At 34.9% G+C, this 14761-nt stretch overlaps 1 protein-coding gene across 3 annotated transcripts in view; it reads right to left on the bottom strand.

Annotated features, from left to right (window-relative positions):
• The window catches only part of fl(2)d (Pre-mRNA-splicing regulator female-lethal(2)D), a 34247-nt gene that overhangs the window by 16215 nt on the left and 3271 nt on the right, over window positions 1-14761 (bottom strand). For all 3 annotated transcript variants that reach the window (XM_081771209.1, XM_081771207.1, XM_081771208.1), the window contains exons 2-3: window positions 10526-10711; window positions 5982-6106 (exon numbers count right to left, since the gene is read on the bottom strand). In XM_081771209.1, the coding sequence (XP_081627335.1) occupies window positions 5982-6106; window positions 10526-10703 (303 nt within the window). In that variant the 5' untranslated portion in view covers window positions 10704-10711. The remainder of the gene's footprint in view (window positions 1-5981; window positions 6107-10525; window positions 10712-14761) is intronic.

Genomic DNA, 14761 nt, shown 5'->3' on the forward strand with positions numbered 1-14761 from the left:
TTATAAAAGTGTGAATTTGCCAATGTGAAGCATTGATCTATCAAGGACTTTTTAAAAATAAATAAATAAATACAAAAAACGTGTAAGTTTTGACTCTTTTACCGTAGGCCTATCTTTTTACATCTGTTACCATTTGTCAACACATTTTTTTTAAGAGTTAAGCTTAAGTTTTATGTTTACATTTCGTTTATTATAAAATTGCAGGTGTGTACAGTATACATCATTATATGTTGCCTACACTTAAATTAGAGATTATAATATATATATTCCTAGACCCTTTTTTTCGTAATGAATGTGTAAAACGTACAATACAGTACGAAACAAACTGCTATAACAACGCTACAGCTGGGTTTTATGTTCCTTTATCTATATGCTTAACTTTGTAAACTAATCCTTTCTTATTGTTTTCTGTGTATTCAAATTTTCTATTAACGTTTATATGCTAACGGCAAGTTACTCGCTACTGTTGCGTCAGTAATGAGGTCATGTTACGTTAGTAATACTTTTTTTCTGTGTATTAAGACTTCTGCACAAATAAACTTATAACCACGTCAGTACAAGTTTGTTCCTTATAATTACTATGTATATAGTTGCACCTTCAAATTCTAATTTTATTCGCAGAAATAATCCAGTACAGTTTTTAGCTAAAGTCAAGAATGATGCTATTTTAGATTTTTTTTTAAATCTATATTATAAAATTGAAGGAGACTATGTGTGTGACTCCTGATCTCTTGAACTACTCCACCGATTTCGATCACATTTTTAACATAGATGAAGTTTGTGCCTGGGAAGTTTTTTTTTTTTTTTATCATTTCAATTTGACGGAGCAACATAGGGGAGGGGAAGGAGGGAGAGATATACAAAAATCAATATAAATAAAAATAAATGACTAATAACTCTTGAACCACCAGACCGATCTCAATCAAATTTTCAACACACATGAGGTTCGGGCCTGACATTATTTTTGTTCTTTTACTTGACGGTACAACATAGGGGACGGGAAGGAAAGAGATATATGCACAAAAAATAAACATTAAAGTGACTGTTTTTGTTACTTCACCACTCTTGAACCACCCGACCGATCTCAATAAAATTTTCAACATAGATGAGGTTCGAACATGGGACGGTTTTTATCGTATCATATTTATCGTATAGTCGAACTTAGGGGAGGGGGAGGAGAGGGATATATATTTATATATAATTTAATAATTCTTAAACCACCTGACCGATTTCGATCAAATTTTCAACACAGGTGAGGTACGTACCTGAAATGGTATTTGTGATATAACTTTGACGGTACTTAGCAGTGGGGGAGATATATATAAATAAATAAAACTTAGTAACTGTTGAACCACCCGGCCAATCTCGATCAAATTTTCAACATAGATGAGGTTTGACCCTTGGATGACTTTTATTATTTTACTTTCACGGTGCAACTTAGGGGAGGAGAAGAGGAACTTATAAATGATAGAAAATGACCGATATTAGTGTCGAATCTGTAGTTTTCGGGGTCGCTGAGATGAACAGTGACATTTCCGGTGCTGTTTAAATCCAAATTCAGCCCCGCAGCTTGGGGGAGGAAGAAGGGATATATATAAAATGATCTAAAATGACCAATATTAGTATTGAATCCATAGTTTTCGGGGTCGCTGAGTTAAACACTGACACTTCCGATCCCGTTTAGGTCCAAATTAAGCCCCAAAACTTATGGGATGGGGAGTTACATAAAAATGATCGAAATTACCAATATCAGTGTGAATTCAGTTTTTAGTGTCGCAGAGATTAACAATGACACTTCCGATGCCTTGCCCCGCAACATGAAAAAAAAAAGCATAAAAAATGACCGATATTAGTTCCGAATCCATAGTTTCCGGGATCGCTATGATGAACAGTGACACTTCCGAAGCCGCTTAAATCTAAATTCAGCCACGCAACATGGGAGGGGAGGAGAGGGAAATATAAAAAATCATCGAAAATAACCGGTATCAGAGAGTGCTTTGGTAATGACTCACTAATGAAACATATTACTATTTTCTCTTAATTTAAACCAACGAAGCGGGTAATTGATGCTAGTATAATCTTATGTATCTCTTTTTCTTTCCATCAACTGTGCACACTCTCACCTTAACGTAGCAACTCAATCAGATTTGTATTTAAATTTAGTGTAGCGGCAGAACATATAATACGTCCCAGAAAGCGCTCAAGTTGTTACGTCAGTAACGATGGAATGCACCAACCAGTTCTGGAATAAAACAAGTGTGTTTAATGGTATAAGTAGGGCAGGAAGTGAGTAATAAAACTCCGGGATGCCCTTCCACCTAAGATGGATAGTCGGGAGTCTAAATGTATACAGATTTCTTTTCTTTTTTCAATCGTTTTACCTTATATTATAGGGTCAGTGAGGGTAATTATGAGACACTGCCTATGGAGGGTAATTATGATACACCCCTGTAAATACAACTTAAGAGCACAGACATTTAGTAACATCCTTCGCAATGCACTATCTATATTTTTGGATAAATGAGTGTTGGTGGAAGCCTGGTAGGTCAGCAGTTATAGGTTAAGTTGAATTTGACCTTGGGCATTCGTTTCAGTTACAAATGTTTTTGTTGTTGTAACTCATTTTGCTTATATGGAGGGTAATTATGAGACGCATGCTAGATTAACATATTTGAGAAATAACTGTATACTAGACTGTATATTTGAGAAATAACATACTAGGATACATACTGTATCCTAGTATGTTAAGTTTCAAAAACGTTGTGGTTTAGGCAGTCCTATAATCTTGTTTCTTAGTAACGTTCAAAATTGTAGACCTACATTTCCAGGCCTTGAAAAATCCACTCGCCTGCTCGCCATTGGCGAGTACTTTTTACATTTGGCGAGTAAAGACATTGTGACTGCAAAATGGTCTGCCTAGTAGATTGTTTTGGCTGGCTAGTACTTGCAAGCACGAGTTTTCAAGCCGTGCACATTATTTTGTTGAAACTAGCCTAGGCTGCTTATCAATATACTAAAACATAAAGAAATAGAAGTAGTCTAAGTCGTTTTTCAGTGAACAGCCTACAACTTGTTTTAAATTTGTTTCATAAGCCTGTTTTGAAACCTGAAAAACCACTATTTAATATAGGCTATTAGCCTACAGGCAAATTACAGTCAACTCCGAAATGTTAGAATAGCATCAATAGCTATTTCCACTTTCTTTCTTAGTTATTTTCTTGTAACTCAGTCAAATATTTGTATAAATTTATGTAATAAACACAAAATAACGAAGAAGACTTCTTTCACTCACAATTGGACTCCTTCGTACCTCAATATCACATACACAAAGCTGGGGACAAGAGGTGTCTCATAATTACTCACCCGGTGTCTCATAATTACCCTCTTGGAGGGAAATTGTGAGACAGCACGAACTTGACATTTACTCATCAACTTATGAGATGATAGAAAATTTCTTAGCAGCAAATTGTTACTCTATTGGCACCATAAACTGCTTCTTAGGTTAACTGCTTTCAAGACTAATGTAAGCTGAGTAACATGGAAAAGTTGTGAAATCTGTCTCACAACCCTCACTACTCTATACTATTTATTTACTATACCTTTTTTCTCCTGCGCTCTTACCGATCTACCCGTCCTTTTATCTTCTTCCACTAAAACTATCTACTTTCATACTATTAACACTTATCACATGACTCTGCATCCAATGTGTCCACCATTTTATTGTTTATTGTTCTTTTTCAGTTTATTGTTCTTTGAACTTCTCTATACTTCTTCCTCACCCTATATGATGACATGTTAGCAAACAAGGTGGATTGATTTAAATCACGATATAAATCAAGATTTAAATCACTTGATTTTTTATATAAAAATCGTTTGATTTAAATCGAATTCCGAAATAAATTAATTTAAAGTGAAAATAAGTAAAATCCGGTTTCTGTTCTGTTATTTCGATTATGGAAGTTAATAATCATAATACAATGAGACTCAAATGTACAGTATAGTACGAAAACAAGTGTCATGCAGAGGATGATTAGGGAAAATTTCGTTTTGAACAGGTAACGGAGCAATCCTACTTTCTTCGTTTCTTAACATTGGGTTTGGGTTTTAAAATCGTTAACTATTCAAACGGGAAAATCACCATCGACATTTAAGACGAAAATTCTTTTTTGTGCGTGTCTGTTTGTTTGTTCCCAGATAATAGGGCGTATTTAGAGGGTCCTATCCCCCCCCCCCCCTTTTTTTTTTTTTTGTTAATTTTATAACTTTAGGCGAGATTTATGTATTTCATGTCGCAAGGTAGTTCTGAGTTTTTTAAAATAGACCCCTGCCAAATAGTAATTTTTGTGATAAAAGGTATCATTTTGATAAACGTTGATGTACTTTTTCCGTAATGCTTAACCTTTTAAATTATATCACCTATTTTTAGGTGATAGGGTAGAATCTTCATTATTCGATTAAAAAAGTACCAATAAAGATTTTTACTTCGTTTTCCTCAAGACTGGAGGCATTTTAAATCACGTTACATATGCTTTCACGCCTTTCTGCGTTGAGGCATAGTGTGTGATGACGTCATAAATTTAAAAAGATATTTTTGTTATGCGTATTATTATTTTTTGGCAGGTTACATTTTGCATTCAGAAGACTGAAATTTTGCACACTCGTTCAGTGCACCCCTTAATAATTTTCAGATGTTTTTAGATCTTCGCGTGGAAACAGCGGGGTCCAGAGGGGAAAAAATGTTTTAAATAATAGGATATTATTAACAAAAAAATAGTACTTTTCGTGATTTTCTCGTCTCAGATGGAGACATATGAATGGTACCATTTTAAAGGCTGTTCTATTCTGAAGAAAATGATGTACATACTACGCTCCTAGGATAAATAGGGATGTCTCAGGAAACTGTTACCTGAGATCCTGTTTTATACGGGAATCTAGGGTATTTGGGGAATATAATTTTTCGCGGGCTTACTTTTGCACCTACAAGATTGGAATTTTGCACATTTACTCAGTGCACTCCCCAGTATTTTTCAGATTTGTTTCAGATCTCTGCCTTAAAACAGAGGGAGGGGTCCACAGAGGTAAAAATTAATATATATATATATATATATATATATATATATATATATATTTAACAGAAAATTCCTCTTTTTTCGTGATTTACCCGCCTCAGATACATGATGGAGGCATTTGAAGGGTACCGTTTGAAAATTTGTTTTATTCTGAAGAAAATGTACAAATCATGATCCTAGGATAAATAGGGATGTTCTTAGCTCATTGTTAAATAGTTTCCTCACCCTTACTACTCAAGATAGAAGCTTGAAATTTTGTACACACATTTAGTACACCCCTTAGTATTTCCCAGTTGATTTTGAGATCTGTGCGTTAACACAGGGGAATCCAAAGAGGGATCAAAATTAAAAAAAAAAAAAAAATAAAAATAAAAATAAAAAATGCCGATTACTCTCAAAAGTTTCCGCTTCAGGGACAGGATAGGGAAATGTTAATGTTACCATTTCAAAAGCTGTTCTATTCTAAAGAGAGTGATGTATGTACCATGATCCTAGGATAAATAGGGATGATGCTGTAGCTGCTTGATTGAAAGTCTATAATTTACCTTTAAAAAGAGCCATAATTTAAAAGGGTTAAGAAACATTGTTTGGGATTGCTATAGATTAACGATTGGGGAAAATTCAAAATTCAACCCCAATACTTTCACTTAAATGGCATAATTAGCATTATTACTAATTTCTAATGGTTTTTCTTCAGTTCGCGAATTGTGTTATACGAGGAGAAAGATTTGATTTAAATAAAAAAAATCGATTTAAATTAAAGAAATCAACAAAAATGATTTTTTTTAAAAATATCAGGATTTTTTTTCCATCCTGTTAGCAAAAGATCTTATATCGCACTTCTTAGTGTTTGATTACGTCTTGAATACTTCGTGGTAAGTAAATATAATCTCTTTATACAAGTATACTTACAGCGAATTCCTGCATCTGTTGCTCTTTAGTGGTTAATCTTCGTACTAGAACCTTTTCTCTTTGAGTAGCTTCTACTTGCTGTTGCCGCAGACGCTCTTCCGAGTCACGTAAGCCGACTATTTCAGCTGAAAAGTTCAAATATTAACATAATTACAAGGACAAATATTAAATAAATCATGTAAGTGTTGAATCCCTAATAGATCTGACAGCAGGGTGCGAAATCGTAACAGTAAAGGAAGAATGAAGTTATTAAAAAAGAAAATCTTCGCACGGGAATATTTCAACATACAGAGTTTATATATTTGAACACCTACAATTAGTAAACGATGATATATATATATATATATATATATAGAATTAGGAATACCTCAAGTCACTGGTTTACTCATTAATTACATATGAAATACATGCTAAATATGTATGAATTATTGTAATTAACACGCAAAATTCTGGTAATAGTGTCATTTTAGTCACTCCCATTCCCCTAGTAAGCTATTACTGGAGACGGGACATTTTCTTCCAAAAATATTAAGTTGGCTGAATTCCTCCTACCCTCTCAGGATATCGCACCTGACTTAACACTTACATTTACAGGTTCTTCTATTCAGTAAGTGATCAAAGAAATGATGGAATACGTTTCAAGGATAACAACTTGGAGCTGGAGCATATACCCGAAAGATCTACAGATAATATGCAGATTACCCTATATGGATCAAATGAAAAAAAAAGTTAAAAAAAAAAAAAAAAAACTTTATAAAAATAATAAACTGTAAAGAAACATATTACAACAATAACGTTTCCTATCACATAGTACAAATAGGATCCTATTATTTTGTAAATATGACACCAGTTTATGAAACTTTATCATTATATTAAGCATGGAGTAAGTTATATATAGTGAACCGGCTAGTGAATAGTCGAAAGTATGAACATAACAGTAAAATAAGATTTAATGAATATATCCAATCAAAATCAACATTATATCCTGCTGCTGAATATATAGAAGGCAGGTAGTCTGTTATTGGCATCAGCAGTCACATGTGTCTGAATAAAAGTTGAGTTGATTTTGAGTTTAACGTCCCTTAAAGCAGCGAGACTATATGAGACGAGACTTACTAATTAATGTGGAATCCGAACCACATGATCTCCCGCCGGAAATAGAACCCGGATCTCCCACACCAAAGGCGCGTACGCTAACTGCTTAGCCACGAAGGTGCTCTGTCTGAATAAAAGATGGCGGACAAAGAGTGGTATTTGCACCCGTTTTTGTTATAACTAAGATATTTAAAATGGATGGCATAATACAATAAACCAATAAGTAATCGCTTTTAGTGTTGCAATGGTTAACAATATCGTTTCTTGCAAATTTAAGCCTTAAAGATTTTTGTTGTTGTTATTGTTGTCAAGATAATCAATCATTGCAAAAGCATGAACAAATGGGGTGATCAACTTATTGGTCATTCACTGGTTTAATGTTGTTTTACGCGACAAAACAATAAAGATGATGGTTTTTGGTACAATTTAGATGCCACATTATACTATATCCTTAAAATGATCAACAGGTGTCTATGGTCAGATGACCACCATGGTCATTTACTGGTCTGTGACAAACTGATGTGTGAGCCCGGAGTAAATATAAAAGGAAATGTGTGATTGGGGTTAAATGGGAATGATCGAAGAAAAGTGGAACTGTAATAGCGTACTCGCTTCGTAAGAAGGAGTTTCACAAATCAAATTTCAGGGTGGTAATTCTAGTTTTTCAGACCTTTGTGAAATATTTTCTTTGTGAAACCGAAGCCTACATATGTTACGTTAGGCCGACAGTCTCTCAATGATCTCTCTCTGTCTGTCTGTATCTCCCTTTCTCTTTAAACTTCAGTCACACGTATTTGCACAAGTGATTTGTAAAGCTTTTTTCTTTTTTTTCTGACTGATGGTAAAACATCCAGAGAATAAAACGTTTCGTTACACGGGAGAACAAATGATGGACGCTCCGGAAGCAGTACGAACAAAACGACTTAGTGTAAATAAGACAGCACAAGTATATGCAACTCTAAAGGGTACACTTATCAACAAGTTACACGGGAAGAAAAATGTGTTCACTACCTGTTCTTACATTTGCTGAAGAAGATTAACTGGAGCAATGGATTATTAAAAAGAAGAAAGAAAAAAAAAAAGAAGGAAAAAAATGGATTTCCAATGTATCCGAAAGAGGTCAAAGATGCAGTGCCAAAATTACGGTTGAAACTTTCTCAAACGAAAACCTAGTATAAGCACGAGTAAGGTTGAACTCATATCGAAAGGAGATCTCAGTGTCACAGAAAAAATGATCCGTGATTGGTCTTGTGATGTGGAGAGCTACGAATTATGTGAAGAAAGCAGAATGCCTTGATGTACTTCTTGATGGAAGCAGATTATTTAATGCTGATGAAATAGGCGCTGAGTCCTAAAAATTAAAAGAAATTTTATTAAGTTGCTACACGGAAAGAAAAAGACTACATTACCGTGCTAACCAATATTTCTGCTTATGGAAAAGCTGTGTCTCCTATTTATTTATTTATTTATTGAACAAATTCTCAGATACAGCATAACTTTGCCATTTTACACAGGGAAATGTTAAAAAAACAACAACAAAAACAATGTCAACAAATAGTGCAAAGGTAATATTATTTCGGCAAAACTCGTTTAACTGCTCTCTTTCAAACACAGGGTAGGTCGAAAAAAATGTCCACATCACTTGTTAAATGATTATAACAGTTCGGTATTCTGTAAAAAGACCTCTGTATAATTGCCAAACTAGGGCGGGTAAGGTGGAATAGGTAGATGTGCCGGGTTATGCGGGGAGGGACACGTAACGATAGTACCTGAAGTAATGTTTCCGATCTTAAGTTTCTTTTCTTTTTTTTTTTTTTAAATGAAGAAATTTCAGGTCAGAATTATTTCTGCATACTCCCGGAGTCTGGATATTAAGATATCGCAGGCGTTCCTCCTTAGATAATATTCGAAGTGAGGGAACACAAAAGTGAACTATTGCAATAAAGAAATTAAGAACAGAATCAAATCTAGAGAAATGTGTTGTTGCGGCCATGGCCCATATGGGAGAACAGTATTCGATCTTGGGCGCTATTAGAGTTTTATAAAAAGTTGCTAAGGATGAAACAGTGCGTAGTTCAGTAAATCGATAAAGAAGTCCTAGCATGCGCACTGAATTCTTAAGTATTGAGGAGATGTGGTCAGAGAATGTGAATTTGGAATTAAAACTGCCACCAACATCATTGTGACTAGCAGAATGTATAATGGGGGAATCGTTGATGTGGTATCTGGAGGGGATACGAGACTTTTTCAGTGTAATGGTAATACGGTCACATTTCTTATTGTTAAGTTTCAAGTGCCACATTTTACACCATCCTATGAGGCAATTTACGTCTTTCTGCAGGGCAATCGTGTCTTAGAGACACGATACTTCTCTGCATAACTTACAGTCGTCAGCAAATAGTAAAAGGCCACTAGAATGAGCTGATAAGTGAGAGTAGAGGTCACCCATATACAAATAGCAGGGGCCCAATTACACTCCCCTTGAGATCACGGGTTCGGGGTTAGAAGTCACCCCTGAAATAACAACTCTGTTTACGGTTTCTGAACATGATTCTGCCTAGAGACCTTCTCCAGCTTCCAAGTAAAAAATGTATTGTTAATTTTCATTTTGCACACCCATTTCCTTTAAATAGTTTAATTGGTCGTTCAATGGTGTTGTTCATTTACTAGCTCTGGCGTTCATTCACTTGGATTTTGGCACGCTTAATTTTTGTCATTATCATTTACTCTCTACATAAACTATTAAAAATGAAATTTCTCCCTACCCCCTAAAGGAAGGATTTCTAAGAAACTAATAATATATGCAGAATTTGATTTACCCTTACTATTTTGGTTTCACGATCTGATATGCAGAAATTATGTTAAATGGTCATTCACGGGTATTCGCCCTATGATACTACGAAGAAACAATTGACTTTATATCACACCAATTCCTCCAAAAGTGTGATGATATACAAAGAGTAAAAAATACACGACTGGACAAGAATTCAAACTCGGGTTTTCGGCTGTGTGTCGAAGCGTTAATCAGTCCGCTCTTAGAACAGCCATATATTCTATCGCTCTGGAAGTCATTTGACAACAGACCACTGGACTGTAGGGCTGTTCAGCGAGGGGACTGGGTTGTATACCCGTTAACGCACTGGCACGATAAGCAGAAGATCCAGGTTTGAATCTCGTTCCAGCAGAACTTTTCACTCTTTGTATATTATGAAAAAAAAGTTATTTGGCTGGTTACCCGGAGTTCAAAATCTTTGTCAATAACGATGCAATATGATATGTGCTTCCGCATTTTAATGTGAGATCTACATCAGAAAAAAAAATTTGGATTTGAATTTAGATCCCGCACGAGGAAAAAAGTACATTGTGGATACAAAACCTTAATACATCTTCCTTCTAAAGTTGAGTTTAACACTTCTCACACCTCGTGAGTATTAATTCATACCACATACCTTCATGATTCCTATTCTGCAGTTCAAGTATATTGATATAGGAATCTTGTTCGTGCCATTTCATAATAAGTTCTTCCAGAGTGATTGTCTCCAGTTGCTGTTCTGTAAGACATACTCTTCTGGGAAGCCTGCTGTGAGAATTAGGAGTTTGTGACTGTGATGAATCATCTTCAGTCATTGCACCTTCTATAAAACAAAACAAATATAATGTTTACATGTATGACTAATCCCACAGACTAAAAAGGAAAATAATATAATAAGCAAAAGAAAAATAAGGAAAATTTTCTCACGGTAACATATTTGCAAAAGAAAAATATTTGAATTGTACGTATACACAGTCTGGTCAAAAATTTTGGTCCCAAACATGTACGAAAATTGCCGGTAGCTAGGAATGATGTACGAAAATAATCTAGCACTACTGTAAATCTCTAATGTTGGTTGAACTTACAACACCATTACTGTTCTTCGTTTCTTGCAGAGTGGAGATGGAGTGGTAAAAGAAAGAAGATAATGTTGCAGTTTTGGTCCTACACAAGTGCGGACACCCTCCACGTTGGCGTGAGAACGGAGACCAAAGTGTATCAGGAGGAGATTCTCGACGAGGTGATGAAACCTTTAGGCACTACTATATTTAAAAATAAACCTTGGGTGTTCCAACAAGAATCAGCACCAGGCCACAAGGCGAAGACGACGCAGGAGTGGTTTCGTCGCAACAAAATTGCGTTCATCACCACCGAAGAATGGCCCTCGTTCAGTCCAGACTTAAATCCTTTTAATTACAACATCTGATCTTATTTCTAGGAGGTGTCTCAACGTCACATTGCTGTGGACAGCTTGAGGTCTGCTATAGTGAAAACAATGCTGCAATTGATGATTGGCCGCGTCGTTTACGAGCTTGTGTCTAGGCACAATGACAAAATTTTGAATAATTGCTGTATCCATTGTGGAGTACGTATTTCCTTCTGTTCATACCATGTTTCATGTTTAAGGTTCGCTAATCTTGAGACAACTTTTGACCAGACTGTGTACACACAAGCGCAAGAAACTAATGATCCATAATAATGTTAAAATAATATTTGGAGTGTTGTACAAAAACTAAGAAGACGACAGAAAAGATGTAAGTGTACACAGCTACCATTCAGCGAATTATGGTTTCAATTTACGCAATTACTGATTTTGACTACGCATTTCATTTCATTATTCAACTGAAAACAATAATTGACTTGTTACGAATCCAGAAAGTTTCCCGCATCTAATTCTGAAGACTAATTAATGTTTGAGATGGAAATTATTCCCCCACTAGATCTGATGAATCCAATTTTACAAGTTTGGAAACTATCTTCGATTTTCACATCTTACAAAACGTTGTATCAAATCTACTTTCATCGAAAATTCTTTGATTTTTTAAAACTTTACCGGTTATCAAATATCATGTATTCAAGCTGCATGGAACATTGTGTAAAACTGAAGTTGACATCCATTTCGTTCTTGGTATGAAAATCTCAATAACTACGGTATAATCACTTAGACCAGAATTGCTCCTTGTTCTGAATATTCTACCTATAGCAACAAATTTCCCCCAAACAATCAATACCTTGTTACTACTTATTTGCGTAGGGGAGGGGGTAATATTCAAGAATTGGGATGGTAAGAATTCTGAAATAGTCTCCATTTCTTCTGACATAATCATATTTTCAATGGCTCTCATATTAAATCAGATTTTATGAACAACTTTTTTTGTACGGAAAAACTACAATCACTAGCCTATAGAGAGGAGAAGCAACTGCTACTTTACCCTACAAGTACTTAATTTTCCCAATTTTAACTAATTTTGAATTTTGAGGAAAATGGACGCCAACTCCAACCTTTTTACACTGTTGAATTAATATTGTAATGTCACAGCACTGTTTGCCTACTTTTTTTTATGGAATACGACACAAATACGAAATTCAGTGCTCTATACAAGCCCCGATGTGGCCCTACTATTGTTCATTTCAGCATCTGCTGAAATTATGTTAATAACACACGCAAATTGTGTAATAAAGAAGCTCACAGGCGAAACATGAGTGAAATATAAGGGCATAATAAATAAAATCAGGGTTGGCTGGTTTAAACCAGCCGTTTAAAAAAAAAGGTTAAAAAAAAAGGTTTAAATCGTATAAACTGCATGGTGACGTTTCCACATATCAAACCATTTGCATTAGTTTTATCTCCTTTTCGCCTTTTAATCAAGGCGTCCCATGTTCAATTCTCGAAAGAAGGGTTCGAACCACAATCTTTCTTTCAAGTGTGAACCAAGTAGTGGCTCGGATGTCACTTTAGCTCTTTCAGCCCTGGTTTTTTGTTTACTTTCCGATTTTAGTTTTATTTTATGTTATTATTCTTTTTGACTTAAATTAAATACAACCGTCAATTTGTTTGCGGGTGCCATATTTAGAGAGTTATGGACGAAACATTTTGCGTGCACAAGGGTTGAAATACGTACGTAAAATACAAAATGACATTTGTAAACATCACTGTAATCTGTAAACATCATTGTAAACTTACAATTTTGTCAACATCATTGTAATCTACATAGTTTAGAAACTCAAAACACACCACTAAAACAGGAGAATTTATTGCGAATAGTTTGTTTTGCCAAGAATAAAACAGCCTACGCTGAGCTTTGCCCATTGTGATAGCCCCTGCAAGCACTCTACAAGAAATGTGCGTTACTTTCTGACAACAAATAAAAGCACCAGAGAAGTAGCGGAAGGTGATTTAGACAAGTTCAAAGAATACTGACATGAAAACCCAGCCATTTTGAATACTCCAGAGTAATTATATTAATCTTAAAATATGATGTATACAAATGTTACCAGCAGGTCTGAAAGGGTTAAGCGAAAGTCTTCTTAATAACCTAGATATTACATAAGGATGTTAAGCCTAAACATACGAACGAAACGAAATTGTATATTTCTGCTTGCCTCAATGCCTGTTGCTTTATAAAGAAACCAAGATTGCTTAAATATATTAATTGGCAAAATTTATCGACTGCCTATGCAGCTTCCAACATTAGCTTGGATTGGACTTTCAGTTTTAATTTATTTGAATGATATCTACATACTAAATTTGTAATTTAACACCCCAGTTTTAGCGTAATAATTATGATACGTTGACCATAAAATTTTACATGCCAAGCAACAACGGGATTTTTCCGTTATTGTTTACATCTAAAGTAATAACAGGATTTTCCCAATGGCTAAGGCGGGAGTTTCCGATTTATATATAATTCTGTATAATAGTTTTATTTGTGCAACTGTTTATTGTTTTGTCCTTCTGAGATGACTCTTGATAATTATATTAACAGGTATGTCAAGATCAGTGCAACGTATTTTTATCAGGAGTCCTTCGTGAGTGAGTCGGCAGACTCATCGCATTTGTGGCCAATGAGTCCCGGTTTCGAGTCCAAATGGAAAACAATTTCTCTCGGTTTGGATTCCGCTTTAAGCTTATGTGACCCCTTGCAGCACAACCCCGTCGCTGCATAATAACACCAAGGCGAAACAAACTTATTTCTGTCCATACGTAATATAAACACAGAGAGCAAATTATTTAAACAAAAACAAAAAACTGGTTTAAACAAAAAAATGTTTTTTTTAAACAAAATCTATTAGTTTTTGCCAACCCTGAATAAAATTACGCAAGTACAACTGATCTCGATACTTTCACACTACGACTTTTGCAATTTGGTTAGTAAAAGCCCAGAGTCATACCAAAATTGCCAGCAAATCCAAATGGAACCGCTGAAACAATCAATCAATCAAACAAACAAACAACAAAAAAAAAAAAAAAAAAAAACGAAAAAAGCATAATAGGAATTACTCTCCTGATATTATTTCTCCAGCCTAAGGAAGACAACTACAACTTGTTCTCACTGTAAGCATATTACAATCATATGTGATAATCAAAAATAAGAAGTAGAAATTAATAGAAATGGAAAAAAAAAGTACATAAATAGAGAGCTAAGAGGACTGACTGTCAATAGAATAAAGTACCTACTCTGAAATGAAGGAACGAATATTCTACTTGCCCTGGTTACAATAATGAGGTATTAAAGCTCGTCTTTCTAACACAAGTATGTCAAGAAAAATGAGTGAACTATGCCACACGAAAGTCTAAAGGTAAAATTAAGTGTTTCATATACATCAGTGCTAATTATATTTAAGCCACCAGTGAACCGAAATGAAATGTCAA

The sequence above is a fragment of the Thermobia domestica genome, chromosome 9, assembly GCF_964235325.1.
Source record: "Thermobia domestica chromosome 9, izTheDome1.hap1.1, whole genome shotgun sequence".
NCBI lineage: Eukaryota > Metazoa > Arthropoda > Insecta > Zygentoma > Lepismatidae > Thermobia > Thermobia domestica.